Raw genomic sequence first — 15,253 nt, 5'->3', positions numbered from 1 at the left:
TTACAGAAATGCAACCTTCATTTTTTAAGAACTGTTATAGTTCTTTGTATTAAACTTGATTGGTGAATTTATTATTTGTTAGTTTGTTACTTTTTGTGGCTAATAGTTCATGCATGTTTAGAAGGTGTTATACCACCAAATCATGATACGTCACATCCGGTTGCTTACGAAAGTAGGCCTAAAACATTATTCCCTTGAATTTGACAGTTGTAGAAAATGAACCCTGCATTTCAATGCACTAAAACTTTTATGAGTCATTAACATGTATATTGGGTATCTGAAAGCATCATTCTTTTTTTTAATGGTCTTATAAAATATGTTGGAACGTTAAGGTGATATAGTTACTAAAGCAGGTTACCAATGAATAACAGTGTAAAAATTGGGTTGTTTAATTCCGGTGATTGTTACTTTCTTATATGCAATGAAATGTAGTGTGAAATTTTCACTGTAGCACTGGAAAGGATTAAACTTTATACATGCAAAGTATTTCTTTGGTTGAAATAAAGGTAAATATTGTTCATTTTTTTAAAAGTGGCAATTTAACAAAGACTAATAGGGAAAAATCAATGGTGGTATTACATATAGAAAGAGTAAAACATAGCAATACATACATTTCGGTCGTCTCAATTTAGAATGAAATTTGTACACGAGGGTATACTGGATAGGGACATAAGTGTATCCTTCTTACAAGCCACCTACGTATATGGACCCATCACATTATTGTTACAAGGGATCTTAACGTGCATTACACGAGGCATTAGATTTAACGTCATGACATTATGACGGGGCGTGGCTGCGTACTTGTACATCCTGCACTGCCAAACGGACGCCAAACTTCGGCATAGGTTTCAACCCGGATTGGAAGAATACCTGTAATGACCATATTTCTATGCTCTAGTCACCCTTATTTTGGAAGGGTTAGAACTTGAATACCTATTGAAAAATGTTGAGCAAATATACGATCCGACTACAGTAATTTAGGAAAAAATAATTTTATAAATAATTTCTAATCAACAAAATTCTGCAGAAAGTTTTGTTTTACTAATAGCATTGCGTTAGGTGTTGATATACTTGTACTTGAATAATTATACGTGTGATGTACATTTCATCATGCTTTCAATAATAACAACCTCATTGTATCGTAAGATAATTAAGTACCATTGAAAACTTTGAAACGGATATTATAATTTTGTTTTTAAATCGGTTTATATTATGCGTTTATTTATATTTTCTTGATAACGTGAACGTTTTGTAAACACACAATTACCGCTGCTATTACTTTCGTTCTTCGAAATATGTTTGTTTGTCAATATCCCGGTCATCTCGTACGAGCTGTAAGTTCTGGATACTAACAATAGTAATCAATTGAAATTGGAATCGGTTACAACTGTTCCGTACTGGATTCAAACACAAAATCTCAGTGTTGATAGGATAATTTGATACAGTGGTTTAACTACTTAGACACATTGACAACCGATGACTATAGTTGAAGACTATGAAAGACAAGGTTTAGGACCCTTTATAAGTCGAAATATCTGTCAATACTATTTCAGTTCAACTTGTTTGTATATATCTTATATTGTATCAATTTCGTTGCAAAACTCGTAAGCCTTCTCAATTCTTTGCTATATCGGATTTAGAAGATCCGATATGTATTGACTGTCTGTTGTTTTCCCTCTCTTTAGAGTCTTTTATGCAAAGATTTATTATTTGTATTATTATAACGTTATTCTTGTATTGTTACATGTACATATGAAAAAAAATGAAAAATCACACAAATACCGAATTCCGAGAAAATTTCAACACATAGTTGTCATTGAAAGCAGTAGTATTTTACATAAGTGTGTCGTCAAAAATCAAAAAAGACCTGCAAGATATTCCAAATTAATTCATACATTTGAAATTCATATATAACAGTATTCAGTATACCTACTATTCTCCTTTATGAAGCATTCTTTTGTTGTTAATCAACGACACTGTTCCATTACATTATTATGTCCGTATATTTATAGTCAGATTATGATTTAATGTATGTATATATTTATTTTTCTAAATGCTTTCTTGAAGAGTTGTCTCCGTGGTACTCATACCATATCTTTTTATATCTATATAGATACTTACCTCTTTAATACAAGTCTTGTTTATTCTATCAATATAGTCATGTCTGTAGAGGCTATTTCCGCCATCATTTCCACAGTGTAAATTTGTCATTCTCCAAAAATCAAAAACTTTCAAACCAGTCTGATTTTTCGCTTTGAAGATTTCTTTCCAGAAAGTCGCTGATACTAAAAGGAACAAGTGTAAACGATGAATATAATAAGAACAACCACTAGTACAATGTTATTTTGAAAGTTGCATAGTTCAGTGACAATATTGTAAACAATTATAATATATACAACTGGAAACTTGTGAAGTACAAGGTTTCCCATTGAGAAATAATGATTCTAAAAAAAAGGGACGAAAGATACCAAAGGAACATAGAAACCTAAAGAATAAACAACACGAACCCAAAAATAACTTGGGGTGATCTCAGATGCACCGGAAGGGTTAGCAGATCCTGATCCACATGTTGCACCCGTCGTATTGCTTATGTGATAAAAAAATCCGATAAAAACTGATACTAATTTAGATTCATACTTATTTTCCATACATATAACTTTCGATATGACCACACATATATGATTATATCAAACTTTTACTATGATAAATTAGCTTCTTGTCATAAGTCTTATTATTTTAACTACATTATTCATGCAACATTATTTCAGGTACACAAAGTTATTAGCTTTTACCCTTATTGGTCATTTTAATTTTGAAATGATCTTGGACAAAAACATATTCTCTTGAATATAAGTTGTATACTAGTAAATATATCTACATAATTACGATACTTTAGTTGAATAGAAATAATTAGTGCAGAAAACAAATGATGATTCCGATCTTTCTGATAGTCAGCAGTTTAACTAAGGGATAATCACCAAAAGCAAATATAATAGTAGAGCATAAAAGATTACAGACACACAGTGTTTTAAAACGTGTTTTACTCTTCTTTGTGATGTTAATATAATTGTCACTGCATTTGAATAGTTAGGTTTGTATTCACATTGACGTTGTATTGTTTATGCAGAAGTTTAAGAAAATCAGGGCTTTCTTTTTATCTGTAAAACACACCTGTACTGAGGTAATTAACCTTATGGAAATGCTTCTTTTGTATGACATGTCTTTAATTTTTACAAAAAGTATCTAAATTTAATTGAAATAATTTTTAATGTAACTTTGGAACACATTTTAACACGTTTTTAAGGATGTTCGCTACTCATTATTTTGACACCGTTTGCGCACCGTAGTTGAGAACGAATGCCGTAATATATTTTTTATTTTTTATAAATTTAAAACAATGTATTTGACTCAAAGTTATCAAATATTATATCTTACCTTATTTTTAGTGAAATTTTGATTTTAAACCAATTTTAAATGTCAAATTAATCCAGAATATACGACAATAATATTTACGCGGTATTTCGCCTATTTCCGGCATTGTTTACATTGACACCAGACGACATCAGAAGACCCGTCAACAGATCGTTTACCAGTATATTTGAACATTTTTTAACCATTTTACATCAAACTTTTATATCTTATTTACTTTTAATATACATCGATGCTATTTTTATAAGATCATTATTCAATGGGGAGGTTTAGACACGGATTTTTGTCTTGTAAACAAAAACAGAAAATTGCGTCAATTAGGAAGGGTCAGAACATCAGACAAACGGCTCGAACAGTATTACTAGATCATGCATATACAACTTCATATCCATCGTCTTCATATAAACAACCAGACCTGTCAAATTTTATAAATGAGGAAGTCATAGATGAAAACAATGTTAACATAACATCAGACGACAGCTGGAGAAATGGAAGAAGGGTCGTAGAACTTGGGGTATTGGCAGATCATCTCGCTGCGTGCAAACAATGTGGTCTTCCGCTCTCTTTACAAAACTGTTTAAACATAACAACATGTGGCCTGGCTGCTGTCTTGAAAGTTTTATGTGTCAACCAAAGTTGTAAAAACATCAATGCCATACCAACAGGAAAACAGCACAACAGAATATGGGATGTAAATACAAAGTTAGCAACAGGTAAATGTAATCATCGCATCCCAGTGGCGGATTCAGATTTTTTCATAGATGGGGGCCCACTGACTGACATAAGAGGGGGCCCACTCCAGTCATGCTTCAGTATTTCCCTATATAAGCAACCAAATTTTTTCCCTAAAGCCGCCTCTGCATTCATTCAAAGATGTCTTACTTTATAAATTCTTTATAAGTTAAATAACAAACAAGTCTATAAATTGATAATAAGGCTGAAAGAAAAAATATGTGGTTTTCTTGTTCACCTGTAGCAATAATGTACATGCATGTGCAATCCTCTATTTTTTATTTCTCAAATATGTGTATTAAACATATAATATATTATGGATATTTTACACTAAGCATGTAGTGGCTGTTAAACTTCATATCTGATATCTCATCCTAATTTTCTCAATCATGTTTTTTTTTTCCTTAAAAAAATATTTTGATCCCATAAAATCATGCCATATTTGATGAAAAAAATATTGTGGTCAAGAAGATGACAAAAAAAATATTCAGAATCTTGCTTTCCCCTATATTAAAACCTTATACAGGTAACATATAGCAGGGGCGAATCCAACCATTTTAAACAGGAGGTGTTCCTAACCGAAGAGAAAAAAGGGGGTGTGTGTTCCATGTACATGTCCCCATTCCAATGCATTGATCGTCCAAAAAAGGGGGGTTCCAACCCCAGAACCCCCCCTGGATCCAAGCCTGTGAGTGTGAAGTGTTAAACTTTGATAAAAATAATTTGATGGAAAACTTACAAATAAAAAAATTATGTTAACAAATTGTGTGGAAAAAAATCTGACTAGAACAAACAGCCACAACCATGTAACCCCCTTTGAAGTGAATTAAATTGGTTTCTTCCCTAGAAAACTTTATACTGTAAATTCAGAAATTATTGTGAAAAAATGTGACTGAGTTGTAAACAATTTAAACTTGAATTTTGAAATACAATGTATCATGAATATTTTACATGAATTTTTCTCAAAATCATGAAAATTTAAATACTGAAAATCTAAAATAACAAAATTGCAATAATGAATGTTCAAACTTCAAAGTAATTTCTGAATTTACAGTAGTTTAAATTATTTAAAACTTTAGTCTAAATGATAAGTACATTTCACACAATAAAATGACTTCAGATCTATACATGTACTTATACATACATAAATATTGGCCTTCAGTCTCTGAGAGAACAGATTATAATTTTGCTACACTTAGCTGAAATTTTGATTAAAATTTACTTGATAAGTATCAAGCAAGCAAACTTACTACATGTAGTACAACGGTTGACCAACCTTGGGGGTTTAGTCAGACAATCATGTACATGTACAAAATGTAGATATGATGTAAAAAGAAGGCAAGTTAACCATTTATGAAAGCTTCATATTTGCTATTGGGTCTGTCTAACTCTTTATAAGTTCTATATAAATGTCCATGCACATGTACATTTATATGAATCATAATTTTAATTGCAATAGTAACTACATGTATGTATGGACCATTGTTGGGAATTCCAGATATTTTCATCCTTCCAAAAACATCTAATTTTAAATCTAAAAGGTTTAATAATACAAAGACACTTATAACCACACCACTTCTGACTGAAGTCACACACACAAATAATTGCGGTCAGAGTTTTAACTGTTAGATTTAAACCTTCCCCTTTTATATAAAAAAAAATTGGGTAATGAGTGGTATGATTGCAAATGGGACAACTCTCCGCAAGAGACAAAATGACAAAGAAATTAACAACTTCAGGTCACTGTACGTCCTTCAACAATAAGTAAAGCCGGTACCTCATAATAAACTATAACAGACCCTGAAATTACAAAGAGAAACTAATGTCCGAATTCATGCAGAAAAAAATGAACGGAAAACAAATTTATGATGAAGCACATATCAACAAACGACAACCACTGAATAACAGGCTCCTAATTACTTGGGACAGGCACATACATGTAAAAAATGTACTATTACATGTACATACAAAATATGTGGTGCGGTTAGACATGTTAGATATGAAAAAGTGAAAAGATTATATAGGGTAAAACTAAGGCCCAACTTCAGGGTAGGCGGTTAGTCATCCCTTAGGGGGCTAGATTTATAACAAAAATCAACCTCCAGATTTAATAAATTTTGTTTTCTATTATTTTAGCATCAATTCATACTGGTCTTGGTGAAAGGCAAGTAAATGGTTTTCTATCCACGCTAAATATACCTCCAGTTAGCCACAGAATGTTTGACCAACGACAAAATGAAATTGGAACAATTCTTGAAGAAATTGCAGAGAAATCGATGAAGGAATGGACAGAGAAAGAAAAGAGTATGACGAAAGAGTAAGTTAATAGAAATGATTTTGGAGTTTGAGGAATAGTAAATTTAGAAATTATTGAGTGCATTTATCTATTATTGCGATTTCATTATTTTAAACTAAAATGTGATTTAAATTTTTGCAATGTTGATAAAAATCCTTTTTACATAGAAATAAATTATAATAAATTTCAAAATGTGAATTTGAATTATTGCCATATACATGTATTACTAAACCTGTCGCAATTTTTTCGCAATAATAAAAACAATGCAATAATTTCAGAAATAGCAGTATAGCTATAGTACTTCAATTTTAATGAAAGAAATTATTTAGTCTTCTTATAAATATTGATTGAAATTCATATTGATTAGTGGTTCTTAATATCTTGTCGTTCATGCAGGTTTCACGCTTCATTGAAGACCCATTGGTGGCCTTAATTCGGCTGTTGTGTGCTCTATAGTAGGGTTGATGTCGCTTTGACACATTCCCCATTTCCATTCTCAATTTTAATTGTTTCCTGCATGCTCAATCAGGACAAGAGCAAGTTATACAAATTACAATACATCCAAATTTCAGGTATAAATCAATGTTTATAGTCAATTTAGAATTTGATAAAAAGGCATTTTTTAACATTACTTTAAAAATGGTGTACAAATAAAATAACATAATGTTTAGAAATTATTAAAAAGTATTATTAACAGTTTATCCCAGCTGCTATAAAATGATATACAGGTATCCATGTGTTACTAATTTCCATTTTTTTTACTTAAAGATGTAGTGGAAACGACGACATAACCGTAGCAGTTGATGCAGGGTGGCAAAAAAGAGGTAGTGGCAGATCGTATGATAGTCTCACAGGTAAGTTAAAGAAATTTTTATGTGTTTTATTACTTTGAACGACAAAACTTTATAAAAAGAAAACTAGACCTATAGTTGTTAATGTTTATGTCATTTTGGTCTTTTGTGGATAGTTGTCTCATTGGCAATCATACCACATCTTCCTTTTTATATAGACATAGATTTTCAAGCGATACACATATAACCAATTAAACATACACCGGGGAAGTTTTTCTTAATACTACTCCACATGAAAATTTTCATACAAATAATTATGTCCGGTGTCTGACAGCTTAGGGGGTATTTAGTGTTATACGTGTATATCCTTGTCCTTTGGTAAGAGTCGGCTGTACTGTAGACATCAGTCTGTCTGTTACATTGTCAGTCTATTTATATTTACTTATTCGTTTTATATTGTCTTATCAGGGCCTTTTATAGCTGACTATGCGGTATGGGTCCCATTGTTGAAGGCAGTACAGTGACCTATAGTTGTTAATGTCTCTGTCATTTTGGTCTTTTGTGGATAGTTGTGTAATTGGCAATCATACCACATCTTCTTTTTTCATATAAATCAAATGTTTTCAAATTTGAAAACAATTATTATGATTATAATACATACACTTTAAGTTTGATTTTCAGTCTGATACCCTGTAGGGTTTTTAAACAGGAGCCTCTATGTCCTTGATACAGTCTTCTTTTATTTTTATAAAATGTGAATGTATTCTCCAATTTGAATGAATTGATTTATTGTATGAATTATTGTACAGGTCATTGCTCAATGATTGGAACAAGAACAGGCATGATATTAGATTATAGTTTAAGATCAAGAACATGCAGAGTATGTGTGACAGCTAGAAGGATGAAAAAGATACCTAAAGTACATACTTGCAGAAAGAATTATAGTGGGAGTTCCAAAGCAATGGAAGCTGACATGGTAGTACAAATGGTAGCTGATGCAAGAATAAAAGGTACGAACATTATGACGATAGTTGGAGATGAGGATGCTACAACCATAGCCAGACTGAGAAATAAAGTAGACAAGTCAATAATAAAGCTTTCGGATAGTAATCATGTCAAGAAAACCCTAGGAAAGAGTCTTTTTGCTCTGAGAAATAAACATTCTCGCCTTACTACAAAGATCATTTACTATTTTATGAAATGTTTTAATTTCTTGGTTGCACAAGCTAGAGGAAGACCAGAAGAAATATCAAAGAATTTACCTGCACTATCTAAACACCCCTTTGGTGACCACACCAGTTGCGATCCCAGTTGGTGCCAGTCTTTTGAAGACTCTAGTATGAAATTTCGCTCTTTACCATATGGTAAACCTCTAAAAGACAAGCAACTGCAGGCCTCATTGAGCACATTATTCAGTAATTACATAACACAGTCTGAAAAGCTAGCTAAACTTGAGAGTACACAAGGCAATGAAAGCTTTAATAATACAGTGGCTTCAAAAGCACCAAAAAACAGACATTATGGTAGTTCTGGAAGTCTTGGCTATAGGGTTGCTGCAAGTGTCATTCAAAAAAATAAAGGTCACAAGTACCTCGTAGATGTAAGCACAAAATTGAAAGCATATTTGAATTATTGTTAGTCTCCTAAACAAGCTTGAACACTGAATTTCATATGTTTCTTCTAAAATCATATGAATACATGTACATTGTAGCCATTTGGATCCACTGAAACTAGATTTATACATAAACCAGCTGTAGCAAACGTTTTAGTAATAATAGTTTTAATATTTGAAAAGTAATTTGTCTAAATATTGAACACAAAATTAAGTATCTCTCCAGCTTAGAATTGTGCAATAGGAGATACATTGATTTATAGCCTACATAAAATTTCAATTAACTTGGACAAAGGGAGATAACTCTCAAATTTGTAATAATGTACAAACAGAATATTTATAGTTCACATTTAAAGGTCATATATGTCCTGTAATCAAGTAAAACTGCCACTTTAGACTACATTTAATTATTTTAGTTTAATTCTATATATAGAGCTATAACATATCTATATACTGTATGAATAAATTGGTATATAAAACAACTTATTTTCCAAATTGCATGATTCTTGGATGGGTCTGCTACTTCAAGTTTGACATAGAAAACAAAATCATCACAATTCATGTTTGTTTGGGAGACTCTTTATTTTCCTAACTTTTGACAGGACATACTATATGGTATACATTTCTGTCTGTCTTTGTAAACTCAGTTTGAATTGCAGAATTGTTTTGGAACTAGTATGAGAATTAATACTAACTAAAACTAAAATTTCTCCTATAAAACCACAAAAATAAATCATTTCATGAATTATGGGGTACCATATTTGCTTCTGGCCAATCTGTTTATTATGATTATGACATTTTAACATTATTTAATGTTTTTTTTTCATTAATTGTTCACCTGTCAAAGGAAAGTTAGAGAGAAATAGGAAAGCAATATTTTTTCTACTTTTAGTTTTTCTAAAGAATTTGATGAATGCTGGCACATTGTCTTGAACACTATATAACTTATTTAAAAGTTTGATAGAATGTTTGCCAACCAAATAAACATGATAAAAGGAATTACATTTTGCTCCAATTTTTATTCCTTTCCTTTGACAAAATAAAACAAATTGACAATTTATATATTGATTGCCACATTGCATTTTTGATTATATATTCATACTTTTGTTCTTGTTATTTCTTATGATATTAGATAGATAGATTACTATAAGTTCAAATTACTCATATCAGGCCAATGGCAATGGAGAATAAATTACATAACACGTAACAGAAAAACATATATTTTTATTAAAATAATTGTAATGTCATTAAAATCAGTATATATATATTGCTTTGTAATGGATAGCAATATTTTCACACTAGAATAAAATAGTTTTTCAGTTCACAAATCAATGGGTGATAACTCTTTTCATGCCAGGTTAACTAAGTATATAAAATTCAGCAAAAAATATAAATATTTCACCTTTCATATAAAGTTGGAAGGAATTTACTTACTCATACTAATGAATGAACAAATATTTATTTATATATATAAATACATTACAGGCAAATAGAACAGCTGGTCTTTCACCTGGTGTTCACACATCCAAAGTTAGCGCGCTGAGAGATCTCCAGTACAAAAAGAGAAAGGCAATAGCGATTACAAAGAAGGCTAAACTGAGAAGATTAGAGTTGAAGACAGAACGGTAATTTGAAAGATGCATTTACATAATAGATTAAAATATAAAGAGCCTGTTCAATGTTTCATTTTAAAAAGATATTGATATAGATGTTTATGAGACCTAAATCCCAAAAACAAAAGGAGTGCAAATCAGCCATCAGATAGATAACTTTAATAAACCAAATTACCCCCAAGAAGGGTATTTTGTAAGATAAATATATAATGAAGATATCTGTAAATTTGATGAAAATCCTAGTTGCTTTGAAATAGTTATAATTTTTTTAAAGACTTTTGTGGGAACTGCACATTCTATTTTATTTTTACCTATAGATTAATTAAATCCTTAAACTTCACAGCAATACTCAGCCAATAGTCTTAACTTCATAACAAGCTAGGATTCAGTAAGATCAATATATAACTGAAATAGCAGTATAATTTTATGAAAATCCAAGTTAATTTGAAAAAAATAGTAAACAAATTTGAAAGTTGACTATCTAAATTAAGTCTTGACTGAAAATTTTCTCACATCCTATACTACCTATTTATTAAATCCTCATATTTTATTGCAATAAATCAAACTTCCAAACAACCTGGCATTCTTTAAGATCAATGTATAATTGAGAAAAATGAAGAATTTCATATTCATTGTTGAAAATGTTTTTTTCAGTAATCAAGATATATCAAGCTGTGAAGTGAGGGAAGGAATCAGTTACCAGTCAGGCATAGATATGGAAGAATCTAGATTGGATCCTGAAAACATAACAGAAATACCCCCTCCTAGAACTTCAAGAATAGAAGCCTCACCAAAGCATGATTGTGTTACAGAAATTTTCTTTGACATAGAAGCTACAGGACTAAGTATGTTATAATAAAAAAACATTTTTTTTCAATACATTTATTGTCCACGCCACAACGTGATGGAGAGACCTTTAAAGTGATGCTCCTTGTCTGTCTGTCGGTCAGTCAGTTACTTTATTAGGTCATTCAAATCTTGCAAAGCAGTTAGTCACCACATGTACTCGATCTTTTTACAACTGCCATTTATAATAATAATTTAACACAACTTATTGGAGATATTAGACGCTGATGTTTTTGACAATTCTACACTATACTAACACTTTTTAAATCCAACTCCTCAGAGAGTTATGGAACTTGATTTTTGTTAGCTTTCAAGATCTACACTATATATGAATACACAGTCTGCCATGTACCTTGAAATAAAAGAAATATGTGGATTTCTTGTGTAAAAACTTGTACATTATATGAACTTAATGTTATCACTACTCATTGCTATACATTTTGTGGAGAAATTGGTAAACTTATTTTAATACAGAACCTTTACAACTACTGATACATGTACAATTTAATTCTTATGTGAACATCTAGGAACTGGAATAAGTTGTATTTATATTGCTTTTTAGGTAGATCATCCCATATCACACAATTAGCAGCAAAGAGTGCAGCAGAATCTTTTTCCAGATTTGTCCTACCCCAGCACCAAATAACACCAAAGGCGGCAGAGATTACTGGATTGACATTTGAGAATGGGCAGTTATTATCAAATGGAAATGTGTTGCCTGCTGTCCATATCAAAAAGTGCCTCAATGACTTTATTTCTTTTCTTGAAAAAACTAATAACAATGTTTTAATTGGCCATAATGTTCAAACATATGACTGTGTGTTATTGTACACTTCACTACAAAAATGTAATTTGCTTGATAAATTCAAGTCAACTGTGATAGGCTTTATTGACACATTGCCATTATTTAAACTTTCTCATCCAGGTCTGAATTCTTATTCACAGACAAATTTGTTTGAAACATTTATGAGCAAATCATATGAAGCCCACAGGGCTGATGAAGATGTTGATGCACTATGCACACTTGTCAATAAGAAAATTGAGTTAAATGTTCATTTTGAAAAAGTATATATACCAGAATGTGTCATATCAGACAAATTCAATTCTATGAAAGAATTGCATAAAAATTTGCCTTCTTTGAAGCTGTTGATTGATCGTAAGATACTTTCATTAGGAATGGCACGTATTATTGCCAGTAGTGGACTGTGCTTAGAGCACTTGAAGTTGGCCTTTTCTAGGAATGGTTGTAAAGGTATAAAAGATCTTTTCACAGAAAAGAGTGGTTCAGGTGTACGTGTCACAAAATCAGAAAAGATCATAAGACAGGTTTCAGATTTTTTGAAAGAATGATGTCATTTTCATGAACTTTTTGATGTTGTTTTGAATGTTTTTCAGTCCTTAGTTATATATTTTTTATGAAAAAAGGTCTTTGTTGTACCTAGTATACAGTGATCTAGATTTAAAACAAATTGTTTGGTTAAAAAAGATAACAGTATTTGATAAATTGACATATATGTTATGAAAAATGTCTAAATTTAAATTTAGCGTAGTTTTTCATGGAATTTTGATTTTTTTTCAGCTCTAATTCAAAATTTTGCACATTGACCTATACTTTTCTATTAATAATATCTTAAAATAAAGTCTTGTGAATTATTTCTGAATTGTTTTGAAAATTTCTTGTTATTTTATAAAGGTTAAATCAAAGGTTTCATTTTGATGTCATTCTCTTTCCCGTACTTTTTTGTTTATTTTTTTATTACGGGAAAAACACATTGACTATATGCCTTGAATGCACAATTTTTGTAGAAATTGAAATAAAGGTATATTTTTATTGATATTAGAATTAAATATATTTACATTTGTATGAATTGTTGTTGTAATTGAAACTTCAATGCAGATGTTCCAATTCTTTGAAAATACCGGATTTTTCAATACTGACATTATGAGTGACCATAAATGCCATCCTTACGAAAAATATAGCGCATTGACCTATATTTTTTTTTTCATTTTTCCACTCCCATATGAAAGGAGTTATAAAAAAACACAACAGGAAAACTTTCTTGTTATTTTGAATTTCAGTAGCGAACCTCCTTAAAAGGTTATCAAGGATTGCTATGGCAGTTCTATCATCATGACTACATTAAAGTCTTGGTTATAACAAAACAAAGGTGTTATTTTTTAAAATTTATTAAGTTGTTTTATATACTTTTTATACATTGATTGTATTTTAATAGAATAAAAGGTTCACTGCATTAATAACTAAACTAGACATCATGGAAAATAGCTGTTGTAAAAACAGCTTCTAAATTGATGAAATCCATTAGATAAATACACAAATTGTTTATATTGATTAAGACTTGGTCAGGTATGGTTCAGACTAAATCGAGAATGGTTCAGACTAGGTCGAGTAGGATTCAAACTTGGTCGGGTATGATTCAAACTTGGTCGAGCATGGTTTAGATTCATTAAATGGTTGGGTACTTGTCAAGTTAAAGTCGAGTAAAAATTCAGACTGTAAAGTATGGTTCTTACTACGGTTGAATATATCAAATAAATTTCAGACCAATTTAGTTTGGTCGAGTAAAAATCAGTACAGTCGAGTACAGACATAGGCCATTTCAGACTTTTACTGGTTCGTAGTGTCTCCATATGATAGTTGAATATACACATAACCGTAACTTCACAGTTTGCCATCAAGGTCCTGTCAGGACAAAATATGAAACAATATTGATACATACGAAAATAACATCGAGGACTTACAGCAAATAAGAAATTATATGTTGAAAAATGAGCCCGTTGACTGGCCCGTTAACGGGCTCATTTTTTAACATATAATTTATTAATTTACATACTTTTTTTTACAATGCAGATAATTAATTTCTAACACTTTAAATATTGTGTTTAACTGATTTGTGATTTGTAGACCGTTGTTAGTTCCCTTACGTTTCTGTTTATTATATACTCCCTTTAAAAAAAGTGGGGTTATACTGCTTTACCTATGATTGTCCATCCGTCAGTCAATCCTTCAGTTCATTTATCCGTCAGTCTGTCCGTCACATGAAAATTTTCGTCACATTTTTCTGAGGAACTACAATATAAGCAATTCTGAAATTTGGTTTCAGGGTTTATTTAAGGCCTGTACTGTGTGATGCGTTTCCGGGTTCACTACTCAACATCTTCCTGTTTATTGACATATTTCGTCGGGGTATCATCAGTGAGCGCGCTAAGTTTCAGGTGCTTGCAATGGTTTTGTCGGTTTCTCTTCGATTTATTTTCTTTAATTCTTCCTTTAGAAACCTCCGTCTCTTTCTATCTGAATTTTATGTTTATATTTGTTTTCACTAAACAAGACTTTGTGAATTATATTATCATTATTTTAAATAAAAGGCAATAGCTCTTTAATATGTGTCTTTCATTTTCAGATTGATTTACACTGGTTTTATAGCCGTTTCTTAATGTACTTTACGACCCGAGCTTAATTATTTTATAAGTGAATAATATGTTTTTATTTTTAGTATAAACTTTCACTTAAATTTGCCAGGTTTTTGTCAATGTCTTCTTGACCAATGAGTTTGAAGTTCCTTTCATATCTGTCATCCATCTTTTCAAGCATATTTGATATATTGCAATTTTGTTCTAATTAAATGCACACTTGTTAACATAGGAGATAGTTATTCTTTTCAATTACAAATATTATTATTGTTATTATTACATAGCTTTTATATAGCGCCTATCTAATAAACATAATACTCTTAGCGCTTAACATATAAAATTGAAGGAAAATATATATCACAATGCATACAATAATAGCAATTATATATATATATATATATATACGAGTCTAAATTGAAAACTACGTTCAAACCTATGACTGCGTTGGATAAAAACCGCAATTTTTATACGTGTGCATGTCAAACAAATTTCGTTGTAGAAG

The 15,253-nt window shown here is 30.8% G+C and overlaps 1 protein-coding gene across 2 annotated transcripts; it reads left to right on the top strand.

The window, feature by feature from the left end:
- Positions 1 to 3,305: 3,305 nt before the first annotated feature.
- On the top strand, positions 3,306 to 13,404 carry LOC134706989 (uncharacterized). 2 transcript variants are annotated; one of them, XR_010105675.1, is made up of 7 exons: positions 3,306 to 4,142; positions 6,298 to 6,478; positions 7,226 to 7,311; positions 8,058 to 8,258; positions 10,346 to 10,485; positions 11,128 to 11,318; positions 11,882 to 13,404. XR_010105675.1 is itself a non-coding variant. In XM_063566405.1 (4 exons), the coding sequence occupies exons 1-4, from the start codon at positions 3,689 to 3,691 to the stop codon at positions 8,885 to 8,887; spliced, it is 1,551 nt and encodes a 516-aa protein (XP_063422475.1). In that variant the 5' UTR covers positions 3,306 to 3,688; the 3' UTR covers positions 8,888 to 9,000. The 2 variants fall into 2 exon arrangements, 1 of the variants encoding a protein (XP_063422475.1); XM_063566405.1 differs by lacking the exons at positions 10,346 to 10,485; positions 11,128 to 11,318; positions 11,882 to 13,404 and having other exon boundaries at positions 8,058 to 9,000.
- Positions 13,405 to 15,253: the final 1,849 nt, after the last annotated feature.

This window comes from Mytilus trossulus, chromosome 2 (genome assembly GCF_036588685.1).
Source record: "Mytilus trossulus isolate FHL-02 chromosome 2, PNRI_Mtr1.1.1.hap1, whole genome shotgun sequence".
Lineage (NCBI taxonomy): Eukaryota > Metazoa > Mollusca > Bivalvia > Mytilida > Mytilidae > Mytilus > Mytilus trossulus.
The sequence above is the reverse complement of the archived record's forward strand: the minus strand, read 5'-3'. Positions and strand labels throughout refer to the sequence as shown.

Excerpts from the sequence above, each read along its gene's own strand:
- LOC134706989 (XM_063566405.1), top strand. The coding sequence starts at position 3,689 with ATGGGGAGGTTTAGACACGGATTTTTGTCTTGTAAACAAAAACAGAAA. Across the intron at positions 4,143-6,297 it reads AAATACAAAGTTAGCAACAG|CATCAATTCATACTGGTCTT; the intron begins GTAAATGTAATC and ends CTATTATTTTAG. Across the intron at positions 6,479-7,225 it reads GAAAAGAGTATGACGAAAGA|ATGTAGTGGAAACGACGACA; the intron begins GTAAGTTAATAG and ends TTTTACTTAAAG.